The sequence below is a fragment of the Mixophyes fleayi genome, chromosome 6 (assembly GCF_038048845.1).
Source record: "Mixophyes fleayi isolate aMixFle1 chromosome 6, aMixFle1.hap1, whole genome shotgun sequence".
Taxonomy (NCBI): domain Eukaryota; kingdom Metazoa; phylum Chordata; class Amphibia; order Anura; family Limnodynastidae; genus Mixophyes; species Mixophyes fleayi.
In genome coordinates this window covers 38,976,186-39,003,153 of record NC_134407.1, presented here as the reverse complement: position 1 = coordinate 39,003,153, position 26,968 = coordinate 38,976,186, and the positions used below count along the sequence as shown (strand labels likewise).

Below are 26,968 nucleotides of genomic sequence, written 5' to 3'. Positions count from 1 at the left end.
GCATGCAGTCTTAGGTTATACAATGTTGTTCAGGCCATCTTTCACCACTGTGGAAAAACTACTGGGCTATCCCACCATAGATATGGTACTGATGTGTGTATGTATATGGGTGTGTGTGTGTGTATATATATATATATATTATAATCTAAATGTAAGTTTGTAGTGGAACTTTTCCAAAATATCATTATATACCGTGCACGCTTGGCTTGGCCTTCCAAGAAGGCTTCTGTTTCTCCTAGCAACATGTCAGATTCTGCCATATTTGGAGACCATTTAAAAAATAAAAGCAAACATCTGATTGGTAGCTGCGAGCAACACCGCCTTTTTCCTTGGCACCAGTTTTCGTGAATGTCATCCATCAAATTCTGCACATATTGTATCTGTACAATAGTTACTATGTTAAATCTGGACTCTAGATGCTTATAAATTGTATAATACTTATTATGTTAAGAAAATGTTTGTAATGAAGCAAATTCAGACTAGGTCATAAATAACTCCTGTCCCATTTTTATTATTCTGAATATGTTTGGAATAATTGCATTGTGCCTGGAAGCGCCTTTGCTGGGGAGATCTGACCACTAGGAATGGTCTTGAGTTAGCTGAACTGATCCCTATAGTTTTATGTGACTTGGGGGTAAATGTATCAAGCTGAGAGTTTTCCGGATGTTGCCTATAGCAACCAATCAGATTCTAGCTATTATTTTGTAGAATGTATTAAATAAATGATAACTAGATACTGATTGGTTTTTCAAACCCGCTGGAAAACTCTCAGCTTAAAACATTTACCCCTTGGAGTTTTTTATGATGCCAAAATAAAATGTGGCAAAATGGACTGGTTTTAACACGTCCTTTGAGGTGGTAGGCATTGCTCACTCTACTTTCATTGTGACACCTATTGCACATTTTATAAAAGATGCACAAAGAAAACAATATATATAAAAGGAACATTTTTAAATTGTGGCTCTTAAAATAAAGGCCGGCATGATGATCTCTTTACTTTAATAATGAAGGTCAGTACATTAAGGGATAGAGGAGAGGAAATGAATAAGTGAGAAGTCAAAATATGGTAGTAGGACATGCTCTGAGGGAACTTACACTGTAGTAAGTAGGGTTTGTGTCCAGGGCCGCCATCAGGGGGAGAACAGCAGTATGGGGGCCCATCAGCAGAGAGGGGCCCCACCAGCCCTGGGCCCAGACAAATTTATTAGGGGAGGCGACCTCCACAGTGAATTAAGGGAGGTAGCAGATGCCATTTGTAGGCAGCAGCTGCTCCTGAGATGTGAGAGGTGCGGTGGAGAGAGACCTCTGCGTGTAATTAAGTATACGGCAGCAGGCCTCCTTGTAGGCGTCATGTCTGCCTCCACTCCCAGGTTGTCGAGGCCCCACAGATGCTGCCATTTGCTTCTACTACCAAATGTTGCCTCTCATACTAAGAGCATCCTCTTATGTCTGGACACTAGAGTGGCAGCCATTGCCCCCCAAATACCATTTCGATAATGCTAGTAAGAATGTGTAAGCTCAGCTGGGGCAGGGACTCTGTAGATGATAACAAAATTTAATAAATAAAATAAACAAATACTAGAAAACTGCTTAATATGTTGGTACTATATAAATAAAGGTTAATAATGTTATACACCAGTGAACGATATCCGTCTTTTCTCCACACAACTGGCACATGGACAGCAGGACACCTAGTATAGTTATGATGGCTTTTTGCAGGATTGTTCTTTCAGGCCTTCAAGGATTACTATCATTTAGATAAAATAACAAGTTATAAACCTTGATAAGAGCCAGCATAGACTACTAGTGGACAACAGGCTGAACTGAGGAGTTTGAGCTGTGGTCTTCTTGACCAGATGTAGTTAATGATTTGATATTGAATTGTAGAGCAATCCTTGATTGGGTTGTGATGTCTTTCAATATGTGTTTGGCTTATTGTGCTTAACCTCCTGTTTAAGCTGGGTTTGATACCCTGATCTTCTGATATGGGGGTGAGAAGTGATGCGGAGGCTTACAACACAATACAACTATTTTCTGAATCTGTCATGTGAGCCTTCCTCTTAAAGCCACGTCTAAGACCCCATACAAAGGGTCATGCTGTGCTACACTGGCTTTGTCATTTTCCTAGGGCACCCTACTGTTGGACATGCTGCATTTTGGAACAGTTGTCCCAATATGGCTGCATTTGTGGCTCCAGAACAACCGTAATGACTAATAATATCGCTTCTGAAATCATTATCGGGCCTCTTGGTAAATCCTGTTAGAAGATGAGCACAGTCTGTCTGTGTGTGCGCTCATCATCCTGTGACTGATCTAGCAAGCCCAGTTGATGCCAATCGTTGTCCAATTTCCAACGACAGATCCACGCGTGTGGTGGAGATTTTGGCTCTCGAACCCAGGAGCAGAATCGCAGGGTGTCGCCAGCTCATCTGTGGTTAGTTAAGAGGTATACATCAATCCCCATAGGCCATTTTTATTAAGTATTCCCACTAGGCTTTGCTTTTTTCAGTAGAACTGTGCTGTTAGCACCTGTACTTCATGCTTTCTTCTTGTGCTACTCCAAAAACATACTGGAAGGTTAATTAACTGCTATTAAATTGCCCTTAGTCTCTCTCTGTATGTGTGTGTTAGCGGATTTAGATTGTAAGCCCCAATGGGACAGGGACTGATGTGAATGAGTTCTCTGTACAGCGCTGCGGAATTAGTGGCGCTATATAAATAAATAGATGATGATGATGTTTTGGCTGTAGGATATCAGCAGACAGCTAATAAGCTACTGTTTAACTGTACTAGGTGGTGATAACTAACAAATGCATAAACATTGTGGGTCTATCTTTCAAGAATAACTATAACTATTTTTGTCATGTATTAGTAAACTTTTAGCTGCACTATGACAAAGTAAATGGTGACCAATGAATGACAAGATAAAATCAAGTGATTGTGGCTTGTGGTTGGTCCTCCTGCTCACACACCCCTCCACCCTGACCTTGCACTACCATTTTTTTATTTTTGTTGGTGACAGTGCAGCTTTAAATAAATAGATTCTTCTGCAGGAAAAGGGATGTGTCAAGCAGTCTTCTGGGTGCTTTTGTTGATTATATCTATTAATATAACAACTTTTAATTATAAATATAGGCCTAATAGCTAAATAATAATATAGATAAATGCTCCAATTATATACAAAATGACATACACCAAAGATATAAACAATTTGACTGATTCTTGTTGTTTGAACATTCAGTTTGTTGTGTTTGGCTAAATGTGATCACTGCACCTTTGAGAAAAGAAAATTCAGTTCAAGAATGTAAAATACAATCTGGAAGCTGAAAGAAATTTGAAACGGCTCTAGGAAAATGAGCACATCAGCCTTAATAAATTACATTTGCATTTATCATCAGATTGAATTAGCTCTTGAACCTGTCTGAGGTACAACAGCACAGGTTCAGGACATTGGGTCCACACCAGATATTCAGTTCTGGGCGATTCACCCAGACTGTGCCTGTATCTACTTCTGGCTCTCCTCTACAGCCACTATACCTTATGATTTGGTGTCAGTGACAAACACTCTTGGCCTGATTCATTAAGGAAAGGAAAAGAAAGCAAAAAAAAGAGTAACTTTGCATTTTGGCAAAAACATGTTGCATTGAGGGGGAGGTAAATTTAAAATATGGGGAGAGATTTATAGTTGGGGTAGGGCATGTCCTAGATCAACATTAAATTTCAGTGTAAAAATAAAGCTATCAAGTATTTGTGTGCTACATGAAAAAACAGCCAGTATTTAACTTATATGCAAAATAATAAACTAATTTGCACCCCTTGCATTGTAACATGGTTTTGTCCAGGAGAAAACTTAAACCACTTTCATATTGCCACCTGGCAGTATCCCGAGTATATGAACCCAGGATATAGCTGGGGAACAGTGCAGGACACCCTGGCAAATACCCGGGTAGACCGTGTTCACACTGATCACGGGTCATTTGACTGGAGAGGTGCTCCTGGACCCATTCACACAGAGCCCCGGCAAAAACCCAGGTCTTTTGGGGTATTACTCATTTTTTTGCCTTACTTTCCTTAATGACTTGGGCCCATTATATTCAGGTTGCTCACACATGTAGCACAGGTAAACATATTATATTCAGGCTTCTCACACGTGTAGCACAGGTAAACATATTATATTCAGGCTTCTCACACGTGTAGCACAGGTAAACATATTATATTCAGGCTTCTCACACGTGTAGCACAGGTAAACATATTATATTCAGGCTTCTCACACATGTAGCACAGGTAAACATATTATATTCACGTTACTCACACGTGTAGCACAGGTAAACATATTATATTCACGTTGCTCACACGTGTAGCACAGGTAAACATAATATTCAGGTTGCTCACACATGTAGCACAGGTAAACATATTATATTCAGGTTGCTCACATGTGTAGCACAGGTAAACATATTATATTCAGGTTGCTCACACGTGTAGCACAGGTAAACCTATTATATTCAGGTTGCTCACACGTGTAGCACAGGTAAACATTATATTCAGGTTGCTCACACGTGTAGCACAGGTAAACATATTATATTCAGGTTGATCACAAGCGTAGCACAGGTAAACCTATTATATTTAGGTTGATCACACGTGTAGCACAGGTAAACATATTATATTCAGGTTGATCACACGTGTAGCACAGGTAAACATATTATATTCAGGTTGATCACACGCGTAGCACAGGTAAACATATTATATTCAGGTTGATCACACGCGTAGCACAGGTAAACATATTATATTCAGGTTGATCACACGTGTAGCACAGGTAAACATATTATATTCAGGTTGATCACACGTGTAGCACAGGTAAACCTATTATATTCAGGTTGATCACAAGCGTAGCACAGGTAAACCTATTATATTTAGGTTGATCACACGTGTAGCACAGGTAAACATATTATATTTAGGTTGATCACACGTGTAGCACAGGTAAACATATTATATTCAGGTTGATCACACGCGTAGCACAGGTAAACATATTATATTCAGGTTGATCACACGCGTAGCACAGGTAAACATATTATATTCAGGTTGATCACACGCGTAGCACAGGTAAACATATTATATTCAGGTTGATCACACGCGTAGCACAGGTAAACATATTATATTCAGGTTGATCACACGCGTAGCACAGGTAAACATATTATATTCAGGTTGATCACACGCGTAGCACAGGTAAACATATTATATTCAGGTTGATCACACGCGTAGCACAGGTAAACATATTATATTCAGGTTGATCACACGCGTAGCACAGGTAAACATATTATATTCAGGTTGATCACACGCGTAGCACAGGTAAACCTATTATATTTAGGTTGATCACACGTGTAGCACAGGTAGACAATTAAGTATAAGGATAAAATACATCAAGCTTGTACTTCCACGTTTTCTATGACAGTACAATGGGTAACATATTGCTTTTCTGAAACATGTCTCACTAATTACTTTAAGCTTCTTTTTTTTTCAGTATTTACAAAGCTTTGTGTTACGGTTGATAAATGCTGGGTATATGTGCCACCATTTCATGAGTCAGACGTCCATTTTAATGTCTTGTTGGTTCTGCAGACAGCCATAGTCCCCCGAGTAATGCATGAAAGTGGTGTAAATTGATGTATATCCAGGCTACATCAACTACTGAAAGTCTATGTAATTAGAGACATAACATAATTACATACTGTATCCTCTCTAGTTAGAGGGTTTCCTGAATAGAACTATACAAGCCAAGCAAAATGATTTTCTACAGGCCTGTGTTTCACAGGTAATTATCATCATAATGTCATCACGAGTTTTGCATTGTGATGTTAATTTAGATATGATATTCCTGAGTTACTGTTTCTTGCATCAGCAAATGTGTGTTTCCTGGCATACTAGTTATACCAAGAACCATTTCCCATTGTTAAGATCACAAAGGCTCTTTCTCATTTTTGACTGTTGGAAATTTGAGAACGTAGACATGGGCACTTCAGCTGTTGTAGAACTACTGCTCCCAGCATTCTCTTTCAACTGATACACACTGTAATGTTTGCTTCCAGCTTTGGGAAATACCAATTTGTTTATTAAAAGCAGAGATTTCTTTAACCATTACCACTCATGGTTCACTTTATATTTTTATTCGATTGCTAAAAAATTCCAAAGCTGTGTGTTGCTGGATTGAAATCTGGTGGTGGCCACACGTGTGACGTTCAGCCTCACTGTTAAACTAGGATGTAGGCAGACTGATGGCCATGTGGTGTCCAGAATCCATACATGTCAGTCCAGGCCCCAGCGTAAAGTCTATATTCTCTACCACATGGACATACACAACAGGGTGAATTTTGTCAGAAGCCAATTAATCTATTAGTATGTCTTTGGAGTGTGAGAGGAAACCCACACAAACACGGGGAGAACATACAATTTGCATACAGATAGAGCCCTGATCGGAGTGGAACCTATAGCCCCCAGTGCTGTGACACAGCAATGCTAACCACTGTGCCACAATGCTGCCCCTGCTCTGTGACCTTAGGACAATTTTCTTACCCCACCAGCAACATTGAATATGTGTGTCCAGCTTAGGAACTTCTTTCATTGAGGGCATTTACCAGAAATCCATCATGTGTATATAGTTAGAGAGCTGGGAACACCGGCATTTGGTAATGTCATGGCTGCATCCGTATATAGTTTGTTTTGTAATACTGTAAACGTTATACGGTTTTAATCATAGCTATAAACTTAAATTGACTGTAATGGTAAATGTCAGTTTGACTGCATATGTTTTGCCTACACTCGTGTTGCTGAAAAAAACATTAGAAATGTAAGTAATGTTATATGGATAAGCTAACATGGCCATTATGTCACAGGGGCTTCTTCCTTTTTGGAGCAGCAGGGTTTGGACCCTCTGTCCCACAGCCTTGGGGTCATCCTTGACTTCTCCCTCTCCTTTAAACCTCACATTCTGTCCCTCTAATAATCCTGCTACTTCCACCTCTGGAATATATCTAAGGTCCTGCCCTCTCTCACCACAGAAGCCACCAATACTCTTATTCACTCACTTGTAATCTCCCACCTTGACTACTGTAACCTCCATCTCTCTGGCCTTCCTGACTCTCAACTCCCCCTCTTAAATCTATCCTCTATGCTGCTGCATGCTTTAATTTTCTCTCCTGCCGCTCTCTGCTGTCCCCCTCCACCAGTCACTACATTGGCTCCCTGTGGCCTACATAATTAAATTTCAAAGCTCTCAATCAATTCCCCCCCCCCCCCCCCCCACACACACACACACACACCACATCTCCAATCTCCCACAACCTCAATCAGGTTACCTTCTACTCTCAAAGGCTTCAAGCGTGCCCTTATGATTCATTTCTTTATTGAAGCCTATCAGCCTTCCTTCGAGCTCCCTTGTCTTGGTTTTCATCCCCGATCTATACCAGCTATCTTTATCTCCCCCTTTCCTTTAGGATGTAAGCTCTCATGAGCAGGACCCTCTTTCCTTGTGTTCTCCTTCTAATATTCTATCACCCTCTGTACCTCATGGCCTCCTTTCCTAACCCTGTTTTCTTAGCTCAGGCCTACATCCCGCTGAATGCTACCATCACTCTCACTCGCTGTCCTGTAAATAATTTGATCTACATTGATGTTTTATCTTTGTTTTTGTTTATCTGTAATGTCTGGTCTTTGTATTTTGTTCTTCATGCAATGTGCTATGGATCACTGCTTTCTGTATATGTCGTGTATGGCCCTGCGGACATTTAGCTGCGGCTTATAAATAAAAGATAATCATAATAATATGAGGCTCTGAAAGATTCTTTGCAGTATCCTTTAGTTGACTTGTAGACATGTTAACACAGGAATGGACAAATACCATTAACCATAGTCACTATCACAATGCACACTGGTGACTGGAGCATATGTCACCCTCTTGTTCCCCCTGCACTGCTCTCACTGAAACAACAATCTACCTGTCCTCTCCTGACCTGACCTCTACACTTTTGTGCTGACCAAATGTCTTTGCATGAATGTCCCAATGCTACCTAAAGCTTAACATGTCCAAATCAGAACTCATCTACGTCACTCTTCCCAAAGTCACCACTTTCTCTCAAATCTCCTTCACTGTCAACAACACCACTCTTTCCTCAGTCTCCCAAGACCACTGCCTTGGTGTCACTCTTGATTACGCCTTCTGCTTCATTCTTCACATCCATTCTCTCTCTCTGTCTTGTTTTCCCACCTTTTGAATATTTCCTATTTCTTACCCAAGATGCAACCTAACTCTTAAGCCATCCTAAATGCTGCAGCAAGACGGAACTTCCTCTTTCCCTGCACCACTCTACAAATCCTTGTACTGGCTCCCAATATCCTTACGAATCCAATTCCCATTTCTCATCCTCACCTACAAAGCCCTTAACTTGATATGTTTCAAATCTCCGCTCAAAATACTCTCCATCACGCCCTCTTAGATCTACCTGTGACCTGTGCCTCGTCCCGCATCATCTCTGATAACCACCTCTCACTTCTGCCTACAAGACTTCTTCTGTGCCGCTACTGTTTTTTTTATGAATGGGGTGTCTCTACCTTGGGCATGCCCATTTAGTAGTTTGTGAGACTGGACCATTCTCGGGTCCTCCTGCCCACTGGAGACCCATATTGAGATGTGTGACTGAGGTCTGGAAAGGCTTAAAAAAAACAAGGTGAGCACAGACCCACAAAGAAGGAATGTTCTGTCTCTGCATTGTATCATTACTCTACCATATGGTTATTTTCAGCAGCCACTCATGATTGTTTTGCTCCGTGAGCAGTTTTACCATCATTGTGACACAATTCTATAGCTTACTACCCCTATTATATTTGGTGTTGGCAGTACTAGGAGGAAGGAGAGGCTCTATCACAACTGTGCAGCCTGTCAGATGTTGATGACATTGTACAGCATGGGTTATTTATTTGCAGGACGTTCTGTACGTGCCAGCTCCTGTGTTTGTTCGGCAGAGAAAGGAATTGATGTAGATGTGTTGTACGTGTGCTCTGTGTAGGACATTCCTCGCTTGTTTTCATTCTTTCATGCTATGTAAGGTTAATCATTTATGTATCTCTGTAATACATGTCCTTGTATCAGACACGACATTGCTATCTACTCACGTAAGTCTACAGGAGGAGAGTCCATGCTGTAATGCCATGATTTAATTATCTATAATTCACTGTCTTTAATAACACTAGCCGGATATATGCTGGGATTTGGTCATCCATGTATGACTGCCAACTGGTAATCATTCTCTTAACTTCATTACATACAACAAAGTCCATACATCATTTGTCAGCTGCTCTTGTTCCTGTGTATGCAGACATTTGGGGGCCTGTATTATTACATCAGATATAATATAGTAACTAGAACAGGCTGCGTTTCTATTGGGCCAAAGAGATTCCAGAGAATATCTCTCGGCTAGATTGGTGAAAACACTGGGACGGGGCATTTTTGATCATATTTGACATATTCTTATTTTAATTGCAATAATGGTAATTTAGCAGTCTTTCTTTAGTCCTTTCTTGTTGTTCATGAATATTATAGGAAATTACACAATGGGCTAGATTTACTAAGCTGCGGGTTTGAAAAAGTGGGGAGGTTGCCTATAGCAACCAATCAGATTCTAGCTTTCATTTATTTAGTACATTCTACAAAATGACAGCTAGAATCTGATTGGTTGCTATAGGCAACATCCCCACTTTTTCAAACCCGCAGCTTAGTAAATCTAGCCCAATGTCTTCTTAGACATAAGCCAGGGCCGTATTACTGTACCTGTCTGGCGTACCCTAGGCATGACCGGAAGGCACACAGGAGTACACATTATATAACATGTATACGGCTCATCCCTTCTCTAAAATAATATAAGCAAACTGTATTTTATCTTCTAATATCGTGTCTTATAAGCTCACAGGGATGTAACATCTCGCTGTGGGTGAGGTTCTGGTGTAGCACCACCCTACAACGTTTCTGCACTTCCTGGTCACTTGTATGTGTAATGTACACGCAGATCCTTGGTGACCTCACTAAGGTGATTAGGTCAGAGGGACACTTGTCAAGATCTCTCCTTATTGGGGCCCTGAGAGGATAACTGGAGTTTTGTGTCCATTTTCTGTCCTGTCAGACTGTCGTGTAATCTCACCTAATGCGCCCCAGTAGATCAATGTATCCTCTTAATTAGGCTTCATATCCACAAGGGCCATAATCTGAGACAAGAAAAACATGGGATAGTCACCAATACCTATAAAATAATTGTGCGCACGAATCACAAGTCACCAGCATATGTTAACTATAGAAACATTTGAGAATGGCGGAACTGAGCATTTACACAAAGGTCACCCACAATGTATATATAACCTCTTAACCACAACTGACAATACCTGAACAGAAGTAAATAAATATATATCTATGTATTTACACAATGGGGGGGATTCGAATGCCGGTGATGTTGCACACGGACATCGTACCGTGCACATCGCCGGTAATTATGGTAGTAATCTCTGCTCCATTTTCCAGAAAAATGAGCGGCGGTTTGTCAGAAATCTCCGCTGCGAGGTATCTTGTGGGCGTTTCGGAGACACCTCACAGCTAATTGAATTCCCCCCAATATACCCACGACCTCCAAGAATTTGTCTATGGGAGTCCTGGCCACAGCTGGTGTAACATGTACATAACCTTGTGTAACAGTAAGTCCTGGTTGTGAGGACTTCTGGTTACTGTGACCTTATTAACCAGAATGAAATCTCCTCACTACCGCAGAGTACTTGTGTCAGCGCAGCCACATAAACCATCTCTGCTAGATGCGTCTGGGTGAGTTGTTTTATTACATTGTGCTATTATATATCACGGTTTGAATTATTAATGACATACAGCTTCTCAGCCTGAAGACTGTTTGGTGAGGCGTACAGTGTAATCACAATATAATGTCCTTATGTTTCCAGGCACATCAGCAGAGCAGGAAAGCAGACAGGTTTCTGGCTACTGGAAAATATGAAGAGGCAATTGCTTGCCACAGGAAAGCCGCTGGTATGTACTGTGCTTAAATGTTTTCTTTACATCTCCTATACTTATTACTATGAGTTGTTTGAAAGTGGGTTGTTCAATGTATCCTACTGCTGTATTTTTTTTATTTTTTTTTAATTAATAGCGGCGGTCCTTTATTCTTTTCCCTGTAACTTGATTGGCTAGCACTGCTGCCTCACAGCACTAGTGTCATGAGCTAGATTCCCTATCTGTGTGGAGTTTGTATGTGCTCCTAGTGTTTTTGTTGGTTTTCTGTGTCTGCTCCAATTTCCATCCACACTCTAAAGGTGATAATAATAGAAATTCTAAATTCAGTGTCACACGGCCATCTCATGACAACTTCTCATCATGTGGAACCATTTTGTTATAGCCTAAGTCCTAGTGTTGGTCAGGTGATGCACAACATCCAATATGGAGTTGATGGCGACATCGCTCAACCAATGAGGTAATTCCTTGTAGTAGGACACCATCCACTGTCCATGTGTTCCTTGCAGCCTGGCTTTGAGCATACATAAACCTTAATGATATATGGGTAAACCCATTTATAAATATTTAAACCCTGTTACTTTTGTATATTATTAGATGTAAAAAATGTTTAGAACATAATTACTTTCACTTGAGGAATAGTTTAGAATTACCGTACACACATGTACGGGCCAGAAAAACTCTTCCTCCATTGTCATCAACAGGACTGAGCCACAGACCTGGTATAAGAATTAATATAAGTCACTTTAAATTTCTGTGATGGCGCCTGGCATTATAGATCCAGTGGGACAGGGACTGATGTGAATGAGTTCTCTGTACAGCGCTGCAGAATTAGTGGCGCTATATAAATAAATGCGATGATGATGATAAAATAACACATATTGTTAGGGCTTCTTTATCTTTTAGAAATAAATTTGCCATTTCTGCACAATATTATTTGGATAAAATTTTGGTTTGGCAAAATGCCTGGAAAAAAAGACACAAGGTAAACAACATTAAACTTGTGTTATTTCTTCTCAGGCTGAAACTGGTTGGAGGCATAACGTCTTCATCATTTCTTTATATAGCACCACCAATTCTGCAGCGCTGTAGAGAGGATATTTGTCATTCACAACACGCACAGTCTCACACACTAATTTTATCAGCAGCCAATTAACCTACCACTATGTTTTGGAGTTTAAGAGGAAACCCATACAAACTCCACACAGATAGGGCCCTATTCGGGAATATAACTTATGACCCCAGCGCTGTGAGGTGGAAATGCTAACCACTGAGCCACCGTGCTGCCCAACACGTACCTTTATGACACTGATTTTGTTGTGCTCAGTGTGTAAAAGTTAAGAGTGCAGTATCATTTTGTGAATATGGCAATTAATGAACTGCTTTATCTGCCCTATATCACCACTCTTGTGAATATGGCAATTAGTGAACTGCTTTATCTGCCCTATATCACCACTCCCCCAGCATTCACTAAATGACGGTGTCGTGCACCTCACTTTTGTATTACACTCACGTTCCTATAATGTTGCAGCCAAGATTTTTGACTGCAGTATATAAACAGACTGCCTATCATCTTCCCTAGCGCTATGATTAGTATTTTCATTATTTATATTATTATTATTATTATTATTTATTATTATTATTGTTGCCTATTTATAGACCTTTGTACTGGCCTATAACCCATTGAATGCTGTCTTGTTGGGAAGTTGCGATGATGTAGATAGTACGCTGGAGTTGTTGGGTGGTGTCATAAGGCCTAAAGGCTCCTGTATGAAATAATATTAGCGCAGACATGCTTTGTGTGTGTGCGAAAGGGTCCCATAGAGATGGATACATAAATGTGTTTTTTGCATTGCTGTTAGACGCATTTGCAATATTGCTGTTTTCAGGATTGTAAATCTATAGTTGTCATATTGGTGTTAATAACCTGCTATACAGCATAGCATTGTGCAGTACTATGCAGTCGGGTAACCTGAATACCACTGCTATTTGTGGTGTCTGGTGACTTGTCTGCGTTCTTTATTTTGGTTTGGGTGGTGCAGCGCCCCCTAATGTTGCTATACGCTTTGGTCATGTTCACACATTTTATGTATTTTATATTGCAGCTTACCTGTTGGAGGCCAAGAGGCTGACACAGTCTGAGCAGGTATTGTATATTACGTAACATTAATATATAATTGTAAAAGTGTTAATTAAATATCAATGTTGACTGTCTTTGCTCTTCTTCAAATGATAACTATATAGGAGATAATGTTCCCCTTAATACAATTTTAAGACCACTATAATCAACTCATTGAAATAAATCCATACAGAGAAACCCACTTTATCATTCTTCAACATTCAAATATATTTCTACATATCCTAATTCCTTGCATGCATTATAAATAATATATAGTAAGTCTTCAGTTAAAAAAAGAGTTAGCATAACTATCTCACAAAGCAGATTATGACTGAAGGGGGGTCAGTGTGGTTCATACTGTGATTCAAACAGCATTTGAAGGGTTTACTCCATCTTTCAATACTGTGTAGCAATTGGGTGAAGGCTGCTCTCTTGGTACTCCTGACGTTACCTAGTATTCACAGCTGGACCGTGTCATTTACCAGGTATGGGAAGAGTACAGCTCTTAGACCTGAAGTAATAGATGGAATGGAAGATGCATAAAATAAATGGATGGGATGGAATCTTGCACCTGATTGGACAGGGTCTACTGTGCTTGTAACCGACAAGACAGATTGCGCTGCAGAGAATGTATGTTGGTATAGCTCAATAAAAAGACCTAGAGGATCCTCCCATAGCAATAAGGAAACAATTGATTAATATCACATGAATATAAGTTTAATCACAAACAGCATGATCTAGTAAATAAATCATAAATATTACATCAATTGTAAAACTGTATAGCTGGCCAGCATAGATTAGAGGGTACCTTGAAAAATAAAAAATAAAATTAGAATATAAATTAGTAAAAACCTATGAGACCCAGAAGAGCTAGATAAAGGAAGTCCAATATGATGACCGTACTTCTCACAAATGGTTAATATTGATCAAGAGCTCTTATAGAGAAAGCTCGTTTATATTCAGTATCACAAGTGGATCAATGATAATCACGAGACTCTCTTTTCACTTCATGTTAGGTCTCATATTTTCAATATATAACGATCAACTGTATAGACACAGTCAGGATGTGCTCCGTAACACTTGTTATAGTAGGAGCAATTCAAATCCAACCGAGATATTCAGCACCTTCTCAACAACATATGTTAAATTCTTTGGAAAAGCCGCAATTCAAATTCAGCAGTGTTTTCCTTACCATTCGACGTCTTCAACCCTCCGGAGGGATTCAAAGTCACTGGAAATACAGAGATTTCAAAAACTCACTAAACTCACTAATTGGTTGTTATTATAGTCGGCACACCCAAGCCAGGGTTCAGATGATTTCCGCTCGTCAGCGGTAGTGGATCAGGTTGTGAAAAACGTTTTCCTTTGCGCTAAATCGCGCCCGTCACATGAGGCTTTAGTTGAAATAGTATCAAGCCAAATTGCAAGTTATTGTATCAGTATATCCATGATCCAAAGATCAGAATTATCAGAATTATATACAAGACTATACTTAACCTGTTGTCACTACCTAAATTAGGTGTGTGTATATATATCTAAGGTCTTTTGAGACACTCTAGGATTTGGCCGATTATAGAGATCGTTTGGGTCTGTTTTAAACAGTGTCTCCTCTTGATAAATGAGAGACTGTTAGCAGTAACAATATTTATATATTTTGTTATAAGATAGATTATTATACTAATGGGCTCAGCTTGATGTCTCTAAATATTTTAAGAATGTTTATATTTATATTTAATTGAAGAGAATTAGCTGAGTTGTTAAATAATACCTTCTAGTCTGGTATAATATAAACCTAAATATCGATTGAATATAGAGATTTGAAAAAATAGAAAATCAAAATGAATCAAAGACACCTGGATAATCAGCCTTCTATTTAAAGGAATGGATTCAGACCTTCAGTAGCTTTGAGAAAGTGCCGGGAAGCAGGCACGAAACGCGTCAGCGATTGAGGTCTGTGATTTCAGCTCACTAATTATTCTCCCTAACTATCATCTCACGAACGGAGACACGGAGAGTTTGTCCCTAATACAGTCGGCTATAATTCTGATCTTTGGATCGTGGATATACTGATACAATAACTTGCAATTTGGCTTGATACTATTTCAACTAAAGCCTCATGTGACGGGCGCGATTTAGCGCAAAGGAAAAAGTTTTTCACAACCTGATCCGCTACCGCTGACGAGCGGAAATCATCTGAACCCTGGCTTGGGTGTGCCGACTATAATAACAACCAATTAGTGAGTTTAGTGAGTTTTTGAAATCTCTGTATTTCCAGTGACTTTGAATCCCTCCGGAGGGTTGAAGACGTCGAATGGTAAGGAAAACACTGCTGAATTTGAATTGCGGCTTTCCCAAAGAATTTAACATATGTTGTTGAGAAGGTGCTGAATATCTCGGTTGGATTTGAATTGCTCCTACTATAACAAGTGTTACGGAGCACATCCTGACTGTGTCTATACAGTTGATCGTTATATATTGAAAATATGAGACCTAACATGAAGTGAAAAGAGAGTCTCGTGATTATCATTGATCCACTTGTGATACTGAATATAAACGAGCTTTCTCTATAAGAGCTCTTGATCAATATTAACCATTTGTGAGAAGTACGGTCATCATATTGGACTTCCTTTTTCTAGCTCTTCTGGGTCTCATAGGTTTTTACTAATTTATATTCTAATTTTATTTTTTATTTTTCAAGGTACCCTCTAATCTATGCTGGCCAGCTATACAGTTTTACAATTGATGTAATATTTATGATTTATTTACTAGATCATGCTGTTTGTGATTAAACTTATATTCATGTGATATTAATCAATTGTTTCCTTATTGCTATGGGAGGATCCTCTAGGTCTTTTTATTGAGCTATACCAACATACATTCTCTGCAGCGCAATCTGTCTTGTCTGTTTCTGGTGAATATACATTTATGTATTTTTGTGGTTGCTGTGCAAATAAACCACGACAGTGCAGCAGTGGAGATTGGTGTTATCCCTTTTCGGTATATATATATCTTTATAGACAAGTACCATCTCTTAAAGAGATCTCCAAAAAAAACCCTATTTGTGGTATTCCTCTGCCTACATAGTGTGCGCCATTAACCCTTTACGGGATTATTTTAGTTTCTACTGTGCTTGTGTTAATACGGGCAGATCTAGATGTGACGGGTAGTATCATGATGTGAGGAGAGGGAATGGAGGCAAGCAAGGAGCCATTGGCTGTGAAGTAGATAGTAGAAGGAACAGGGTCCTCCCAACAGCACAGGAGTAGTGTGAGGCTTCTCTCTTAATGCTGCAAATATATTGGGGTGTCAGATCACTTCTATGTAGAAACGCATATATTTTTTTCCAGAGGTATGACACTATTACGGTCTGAGAATTGTGACGGCTTGCCTTTGTCCTGTGACCTCTTCTCATTGTGTAAGGTGCCTTGGTAAATTGTAATTCTTTCTTGTAAATCAAATATCAAAGTGTGCTGCCAACTCTACCTTTCTATGATTGTAAGTGGTCTTACAGAAAAAGAGGAAATATTGTAGGACTTGCAGAAATGTGAAAATAATTAGTCTTGATATTGCATTGAGAATATAACTCTAGTTTACATCTCTGTTTCTGCTCTACAGGCTCAGCTGTCATTGGAACTGCAGCGGGATAGTCACATAAAACAGCAGCTCTTAATTCAGGAAAGATTGAAAAGAGCCAAAAGAGAAGAGAAGCATCGAACTCAACAAAAAGCAATAGCTGCAGAAAAGGAGTTCACCGCTCATCTCCAGACATCGTACAAATTGTCTACTGATGACGTCGACAGCCAAAATGCACTTGTTTCTGCCGGGCAGAAATCCAACTTCAACCCAGGGAAGTGTTTGCAGGAAATCCACAGTGTCCTTGACCGAGAACCAGACTCTTTACTATATTTGCTCCAGAAGAGAAAGGAACCACTGGAGCCTTACAAGGCGAACAGAGTTCCAAAAGATGACAAAACAAAACTGGAGGAGCAAGCAACCAAGATAAAAGACCTGAACCTGCTGGTGGACACCCTTCTGGCCGAAAACGAGAAATTAAAAAAGGAGAACCGGAAGCTGCGGGCAGAGGTGGCGAGGCTGCAGAGGAATCCAGAAAAAGAGTTAGACACAGACACCGATTTCGTGGAGAAGTCCGAACTGTGGAGTCTGCAGCAGACTACACTAAGCTCTCCGAGCCCCGTGTCTACGTGGCAGAGATTTGTAGCAAATACTGGAAAGGGTACAGACATTCCTATACCCAGTCTTCCTCCTTTAGACATTCCCTTACCAGATCTTCCTCCCCTTGAGCTCCCAGAGGATATACAATCGCAAATTACAGGACTTAAAGGACTTATGGACAGCTAGAAGAACAACTGACCTGATTTTGAGGACAATCACCAGGAAAGGGAAAGATCATCTTGGCAGCAATACCGGAAGGGCCATGCAGCAATACCGGAAGGGCCATCGCGCCTTTGCCAGAGTTTACTGTAGAAGGTTGAGAACTGCAGTATATTGGTAGACACGTCACTGTGAAATATTCAATCAAAGTTCCTATGTCGAATAGATCTTTAAACAAAAAAAAAAAAACACAACTACTACAAAGAGTGACAAATGAGCTCTTGAGACAATACTGCTTTTCTTGTCTTTATTTCAAACCAAACGACTGCCTGAAGTAACTTTTAAAAAAAAAAAAAAAAAAAATTGCCTAAAGTTTATAAATGGTATATATAATTCCATAACAACAACAGCGCAGAATCTCTATCGTACTCGATAGCAGAACCTCTGTGGTTTAGACATATGCTTTCTGTCATGCATTCAGAATGTATGCATTTTATTATGCACAAATTTTGTTATCTCAGAACTAGTGTGTGTACAGCATACACAACACAACTCATGAATCTACGTGTGCCACATTGCACTCCTAGATCTTAACCTCAAACCAACAGAGACATTTTCAACTTTGTTTTTCATTATTTTCTGGAACCAAATTACATGTTTCTAAATAATCAGTTTACAAAATGTAAAAAAAAACAAAAAAAAAACAGGGTGCATCGTAATTAACTTTGCTGTATAATATTAAAATGTGTTATGCATTGTTTAAAAATACTTACTGAAAAGATCAGTATCTCATTATAACAGTGCATGAGTGCAAGAAATGCTGAATGACAGTATTTGATTGACAATAATAAAGTGTGTTTATATCTGGAATGCCTGGACTTTCTGTGTCATGCCAGACAAGCCGGAACGGGAAGTGTTTCGTGTATCTGTTAACGGTGGTGTGGAAACAAGGGTATCGGTAACCAAAGTATCTTAATAGTCAAAATAAATGCCTGTCGCCTTCAATGAAAAACATGTTAATATTTGTAAAACCTCAAGGCTTTTGAAGAACCGCTACCACAGAAGCACAGGTCAGATTACCTAAACTTTCTACTAATGATAATTGCAAATATACATATCAGAGTTTGAGATTCTTAGACAAAGGAGTGAATATGGGGTAAACAGACCTTTTTAAAGTTGGTGCAATCAGCCTTTTTAGCTGCCTTTTACATAAAATCAACGGGAACAAAGAGCAATAGCTTGCACTAAAGTGCACTGCCAATGTAAATATAATGTGAATTATCACCATTCATCCAGCTGGTTAAATGCATACAACAAGTTTGTGGCAAAAGTTCTGCATGGCCCACCTATTGCAGATATTGAGTGTGAATAGTGCTTTTTAAACTGCAATATCAAGGCTCAAAATGAAGGAATAAAGACTTGAGGTTCATTGTGTTTTTCCTGACTGCTCATGCAGCTGTACAGCACAAAGGTATTCATGTAGGAAATCGGCATCTGTATATTGACCGTATAAACTTGATACAATGTTGCTGTTTAAGCCAAATGTGACTGTGTATATGAACTCCACGTGAGACCAGGTTATTTTATATATTAAGCTGGGTACATCTATGCAATTATCGTGCAGATCACACAGTTCACGACTGTTTGTACAGATATTACAAGTGTGTGTTCGCTCCCACGATCATGTTTTATCACATCTGTTGATTTGGTTTTATAAACTTCCTAAAAATCACAATCAACAGTGAAACAATGTTGGGCAATTGTGTACACACTCATGGCCAGCAGCATAGGCATATATCTGTAGAGTGTAGAGTCACAATATTTTCAGCAGATGGTTATGAGAGATGAAGATCACAGATCTGAAGGTAAATCATGTAGGTGTGTACGTATGAATCTGCATGCTCATCGGGACTTGCAATTGTTGGTGAAATTGTTACAGACCGTGCATCTGACGTATGATTGCATAGGTGTGTATCCAGCTTAAGACCATCTGTCTTTCTTATGCTAGCTATGTACGCTGTGATATTGCAGCCGATATCTGACAGTCTGCCCGATATCGTAGTGTGTTTGGCACTAAAATGACTATTAGCATTGATAAGATCATTATGACATGTTTGTGAATGCAGATAACAATGGACATAGATGGCTCCCTATCGCATTGTGCGTGTGGTCATCTTGTGACAACATTAACGGTCACCATTGTTACTGGATGTCGTTCACATTTGACATTAATTCGAGAGGCGAGTGGCAGCAATGTTTGGCAAGATTTAAAGTGAACCTGCCATCATAGTGCCTGGGGTTTTTCCTATGTAGAGGCTACTGACAACTTACTGTTCAACCCACTCTGAAGGTACCAGTCAGTAGACCACCCAGTTTGATAATCATACAGCTGGGTTGCTCTTCTCCCAATCACCGTCCCCTCACTCTCCATCAGTGCTCTTAGCTCTCCTATGTGTTGGCTTACATTGTAAGATGCAGTTATCCCTACAAAGCGAGTACTAAAGGTCAGCGTGTTGGAAATACTTAGGAAGGTGGTGTCTCCCCTACTCCACTATTTGCCACATTTATGGGTAGGACTTGTCCAATAGCGGACTTATATTTTAATAACGTTTAAAATAAAGTGATTCTGAGTTTAGAAAGGAAGGTTATGAGGGTTAATAGTAATTTATTCATTTCAAAATGTGATTCAGAGGGTTTTTTTCTTAGTGTGGAGATGAAATATATTCAGTGTTTCTTATCCTTTCACATCTACTTTTCATATGAGTCAAAGTGATAACATAGTGCTGTACCGATTGTGTCATGGGATAATCACATCTACTGGAAGTATTACTATGAGACCGAGAGACTAAGGCTTCCTACTACATACACGTCATTAGACGTAATAGTGTTAGAGAATCTGTCCGCAGAGAGAGCACCATTCATGTTATCTAAGTCCCTACTAACAGCCAGATGTGGATTTACATTTCGTACCATTACTCCTATGACTGTAACTCCATGGTTCCAAATCCCTCTGAATAAAATTAATAAATGAATATAATTAGGCACTAGGTAAACCAAATGCTGAAATGTTTATAATGTATCCTTAAGCTATTCATGCACAAAATAAAACCAATCATATGCACAGTCAGCAGAGAGCTGACCCTGCAACTGCCCTGGGCATAAGTTCAATGCTACACCTGCTAAGCTACATATAAGAGCAATACTTCATAGTCACATAGTATTTATATGGTAATGAAAGGGACACACACACTCACTCACTCACTCACTCACTCACTCACTCACTCACTCACTCACTCACTCTCACTGCTGGACATAGTTGGATTCAGAATATTAAGTGTGTAGCGAAGGAGAAAAGAAAATGAAGTGTATAAATTGGGGCACTCTGGAATGATGGTTGTAGAATATTTAAAACATAAAAAATCTATTAATAATCCTGAATGTAAACAGTGTGAATGCGTATATGGTATAACTTGCTGTGCTCCTGTATATTCGCATAGATAAGGACTGGCAGTGAAGGGTGTTACTACAGGTTTTGGTGGAGATGATGCAACTAGTCGTTGTGTGTTTCCGGTCTATACTTTCAGCTTTGAGTAGTGATATTACACATGAGACAAGCAGGGTAAGAAAGAAATGTAGATATAGACAAGGAAAATAATTCCTGATGCAGTAAGCATGCAGCCTATCAATTCACTAGAAAGTCTGTGTTTATTGAATATTCATGGATGCCTCCCGTTGTGTAGTTGTCAGTTTCTCTTTAGTAAGTGACTCACTGGAGAGCTGGCTTCAGTATTCTTACCCCCTTTCCAGATATATCCACAATTCTGTACAAGAAAAGCGCATACGGCTGCAACTGTCCTGATCGGGAGAGCTCTGTCCTGTGGGATGGAAAGTTGGGAGATAAGTCCTGTTCAGCTCTGTGAATGGGTGTCCACATAATTTTAGGGGTGGTTTTAGCGGAGGGTATTGGGCAAGGGGTGGTCCAGCGTGTTGAAAGTGCTGGACATGCCCCCGTGAGGAGTAATCATGCCCCTTGTGCGTGTTTTTTTCCCCCCAATTCTCAACTTCAAAAGTTGGGAGCTTGCAGGTCAACCTGTTGGGAAGTTGCATTGCTGAGGATGTGATGGTATAACTGCACCTCTTAAATCCCAGGTTTCCCTGTGTTTATCATCATCACCATTTATTTATATAGGGCGACTAATTCCGCAGCTCTGTACAGTGATGTCACTAGTTATGCCTGAGCTGATCAATAGGTCAGTGATCACATTGTCACATACTCTCCTAATATAGTTACATAGTGTTCTGTCGTGGTTATCTTTTTCTGACCTCGGCTATTTTCCATCGTGTCTGGTGTGTATATAAATATATCCTTGCCCATATTGGATGTTTGGTCCAGTGCTAGAGAATAGGAGTCTATGGTGAGCTGACCTGAAGCAGCCTTACTGACCAGACATAACTGAGAAGTCAGCTGAGCTTCTTGACATTTGTGCAGAAGAGATTGTTCTATTACAGGCTTGGCAACCTGTGGCTGCAGATACTGTAGAACTGCTGATAGGGAAAGCTGGGACCTGTAGTAGCATAATAGGCTGACTGCCTCTACCCCTTAATGATCAGTATTGATCAAACAACCAATAAAAAAAATGTGTAGCAACAAAGGTGAAAGGATTAAAACAATAAATATTACATTATTTGTTATACAAATAGCATTTACTGCAAACATGAACTGTTTTCTTTTCATATATTACCTATATAACCTTTTCTATTCATATATTAGTCTGAGTGGCACAGTGGTTAGCATTACTGCCACAGAGCAATGGGGTCATGAGTTTAATTGACGACCATGGCCTTATCTGTGATGAGTTTGTATGTTCTTCCTTCCACACTCCAACAATATACTGATAGCTTAATTGGCTGTGGTTGTTAAGGAGTTTGGGACCTGCACTGAATATACCCCTTGCACCCCAGTAGCTGTTTTGAGAGTTGTAATGTTTTTTGTTTACTGTATTGTACTGTTATACCGCTTACTGTCTTGTTGTTTGCCCTCTGTACAGCACTGTGGACCATAGGTGATGTCCTATAAATAATGACTGATGTGAATGACAAATATTCTCTGCACAGCACTGTGTAGTTGGTGATGTTATATACATAAACAATGATAATAATAATGAAGATTGCAGTCACAGTAACTTGCTACTTGTAGAGTGCTGTTGAGATGGCAAAATAATATAATTCATAGTTGCCTACTCTCCCGGAATGTCCGGGAGACTCCCAAATTTTTGGGAGTTCTCCTGGACTCCCGGGAGAGCAGGGCAACCTCCCAGGTCCAGTTCTCCTTGTTGAAGTGGGTGGGGGTGGGGCTAATTGCATCATTCTGGCCCGTCCCCTCCCACTGATAGGTCACACCCCTGCTAATCTTTGACAATTTCAGCCTAACGACAGGATCCGTGTGGCCACGCCTCCATGATGGAGCCCTCTCCTGGACAGCTGGCTGCAAAAGTTGGTAAGTATGATATAATGTGCCTATTAATAATTAGAGATGGTCACTGACCCCCGTGTTTTGGTTTTGGATTCGGTTTTGGATCTGGATTACCGTCGTGTTTTGGTTTTGGTTTTGGTTTTGCAAAACCGCCATTGCGTGTTTTGGTTTTGGTTTTGGTTTTGTTTGGTTTTGTTTTGCTATTTTTTGGGAAAATCCATGTTTTTGGGCCTAAATTAACCCAATTTAGTGCTCCAACTGTTTTAGAGACAAGTAATCTAATTGTTGAGGTAATAAATCATCCAAAAAAACAGTTTAATTCTTCGTTGGTAGGCCTATTCTACACACAAAACAGATTGTCTTCCTCTCCATCTATGCATATTGGCAATGCAGCCATCGTCTTTGAATGTATATTACACCCTACACTTATAGTTAAATATGTAAAGAAATGGAAAAAGCCAGTTTGGTTTCTGTCTCTCAAGGCCCCCCTCCACTTGTATAAAATAGCAAAAAATTCAGCCATTATAGACTGTACAATATTAATTGACATGGAGAAAGCCATTTTGGTTTCTGTCTCTCTAGGCCCCCCTCCACTTGTATAAAATACTAAAAAATTCAGCCATTATAGACTGTACAATATTAATTGACATGGAGAAAGACAGTTTGGGGTCACTCTGTCTCTCTAGGCCCCCCTCCACTTGTATAAAATACCAAAAAATTCAGCCATTATAGACTGTACAATATTAATTGACATGGAGAAAGCCAGTTTGGTTTCTGTCTCTCTAGGCCCCCCTCCACTTGTATAAAATACTAAAAAATTCAGCCATTATAGACTGTACAATATTAATTGACATGGAGAAAGACAGTTTGGGGTCACTCTGTCTCTCTAGGCCCCCCTCCACTTGTATAAAATACCAAAAAATTCAGCCATTATAGACTGTACAATATTAATTGACATGGAGAAAGCCAGTTTGGTTTCTGTCTCTCTAGGCCCCCCTCCACTTGTATAAAATACTAAAAAATTCAGCCATTATAGACTGTACAATATTAATTGACATGGAGAAAGACAGTTTGGGGTCACTCTGTCTCTCTAGGCCCCCCTCCACTTGTATAAAATACCAAAAAATTCAGCCATTATAGACTGTACAATATTAATTGACATGGAGAAAGCCAGTTTGGTTTCTGTCTCTCTAGGCCCCCCTCCACTTGTATAAAATACTAAAAAATTCAGCCATTATAGACTGTACAATATTAATTGACATGGAGAAAGACAGTTTGGGGTCACTCTGTCTCTCTAGGCCCCCCTCCACTTGTATAAAATACCAAAAAATTCAGCCATTATAGACTGTACAATATTAATTGACATGGAGAAAGCCAGTTTGGTTTCTGTCTCTCTAGGCCCCCCTCCACTTGTATAAAATACTAAAAAATTCAGCCATTATAGACTGTACAATATTATGAAAAATGGACAAAGCCAGTTTAGGGTCACTCTGTCTATGACACCCTACCCTTAAGGATAAATTGCCCTAACAGCAGCCTTTCAAGATGGTATGTGATATGGAAATGCCACAAGTCCCTTTCCTCTTTGGGGGTAGATTGCACCCTACACTTACATAGAAAGTTTTAAAAAGATGTTATCGGCATCATCTTCAGCTTCATCCTCACCCTCATCAGTGTGTACGTCATCATCACAGACTATCAATTCATCGCCGCTTGAATCCGCCATTAGAGAACAGTCAGTGCTTGGATGTCTTGGATGGTGAAGGCCTTCCTCGTGGAAGATGTAGTTCATTTTTATAAACATCATTTTCTCCACATTTTTGGGAAGTAACCTTCTACGGCGATCACTGACTAAGTTCCCTGCTGTGCTGAACACTCGTTCAGAGTACACACTGGAGGGTGGGCAGCTTAGGTATTGCAAAGCAAGTTTGTACATGGGTTTCCAAATGGCCTGCTTTTCTTCCCAGTAAGGAAAGGGACTGTCTGACATTTCCATATCAACTACCTCTTGAAAGTAATCCTCCACCATCCTTTGCATGTTTATACTCATATTGGATGGACTTATGGGCAAAGTGACACATTTTTTTGAAAAATCCTTCAAACCAGCCCAGATGTTAAATTGTTCTCGTCTGCCCCCTGTGTCTTCCCTGCTTCTTTTTTGGAAATTTAATTTTTTACGAGCAACAGCTTGAGAAAGTGAAGGAGGACACGTCGTCAAGCCGAGGCCCAGTTCAGCGGCCAACTTGCTGAGCAATAGCTCCTTGCAAAAGTTCACATCTCGCTCATTTACAAGTAAAGACTCAATGTAGGTTTTAAACCTTGGATCAAGCACAGTGGCCAAAACGTACTGATCCGAGTTCAAGATCTTAATAACTCGAGGATCATTGTGAAGCGAATTAAGTACTTGATCGACAAGGCCAACATACTTTGCTGAATTGCTTGCTTTCAGCTCCTCCTTCATTTTCTCAAGCTGCTTTTCCAATAGTCTAATTAAAGGAATGACTTGGCTCAAACTAGCAGAGTCTGCACTGACCTCACATGTCACAACTTCAAATGGTTTCAGCACCTTGCACAGCACTGAAAGGATTCCCCACTGTGCAAGAGTGAAATACATCCCCCCTCCTTTCCCAATGTCATGACTTGTGCAATATGCTTGGATGGCTTTGCGCTGTTCCTCCATCCTCTGAAGCATGTACAGGGTGGAATTCCACCGAGTTACCACCTCTTGCTTAAGTTGGTGGCAGGGCAAGTTAAACTGCTCTTGGAGCTGCTGTAATCTCCTACATGCTGTGGCTGAATGCCTGAAATGGCCTGAAATTTTACGGGCCACCGAAAGCATCTCCTGCACCTCACGGTTATTTCGTAGGAAGCTCTGCACCACCAAGTTGATGGTGTGAGCAAAACAGGGAATATGTTGGAAATCACCCAGCTGTAATGCTCGCACTATATTGTTGGCGTTATCTGAAATGACATACCCTGGGGAGAGTCCGAGTGGTATAAGCCATGCATCAATCACATCTCTCAGTTTGCGTAACAAATTGTCAGCCGTATGCCTGTTAGTGAAGCCGGTGATACAAAGAGTGGCCTGCCTGTGACAAATGTTACGTAGTGGTGTACATACTGCTGCTGTTCCTGCTGGTGAAGGTGAATGACCAACCCAGTGGGCTGTCACAGTCATATAGTCTTTGGTTTGGCCACTTCCACTTGTCCACATATCTGTGGTTAAGTGAACAGTGGGCAGAATGGCATTTTTCAGCGCAATCTCTACATTTTTACACACTTTTTGGTATAGTTGTGGAATAGCTTTACGGGAGAAATGGTGTCGCGATGGAATTCTGTAACGCGGACACAAAACCTCAATTAACTGTGAAAAACCAGCTGCGTTTATTGTGGAGATTGGACGCAGATCTAACACTAACATTGCAGCCATGGCGTCTGTGATTCGCTTGGCGACTGGGTGACTGCTGTCATATTTGCTTCCCCTCGCAAATGATTGTTTCACAGTTAATTGCTGAAATGTAGGACTGCTCATTTTATTCACCTGCCTCTGGGATGACGATTCACCCCCAGCAGCAGCAACAGCAGCAGCAGGACTAACGCTTTCTTCAGAGGAATCAATAATAGTGCCGGAGTCATCCAGCCTTAAGTGGGATGCCGGGCTAACTCCGAGCGCTACTGACGATATTGATGAGGATGGTGTGGTGGGTGTATTTTGTAGCCGTCGGTATGTCGGTGAGCGGAGGGTCTTAGCTGATGAGGGAGTGCTTGTATTCTTTTGGGAAGAACTTTCAGCTTTTCCCAACACTTTGCCATGAACTCTCGTTAAATGGCGTAACATAGACGAGGTTCCAAGATGGTTAAGGTCCCTCCCTCGACTGACTGTGGCTTCACATACACTACAAATGGCTATACAATTGTTGTCTGGATTTGGGTAGAAATAATTCCACACATAAGAAGTGGATTTTTTTGTTTTATGCCCAGGCATGACAATGGC

At 40.2% G+C, this 26,968-nt stretch overlaps 1 protein-coding gene across 1 annotated transcript in view; it reads left to right on the top strand.

Moving 5' to 3' along the window:
- Positions 1 to 18,371, top strand: part of NRBF2 (nuclear receptor binding factor 2) — a 19,768-nt gene extending 1,397 nt beyond the window's left edge. The window contains exons 2-4 of the mRNA XM_075216331.1: positions 10,984 to 11,068; positions 13,156 to 13,196; positions 16,785 to 18,371. Of these exons, the coding sequence (XP_075072432.1) occupies positions 10,984 to 11,068; positions 13,156 to 13,196; positions 16,785 to 17,528 (870 nt within the window). The 3' untranslated portion in view covers positions 17,529 to 18,371. The remainder of the gene's footprint in view (positions 1 to 10,983; positions 11,069 to 13,155; positions 13,197 to 16,784) is intronic.
- Positions 18,372 to 26,968: the final 8,597 nt, after the last annotated feature.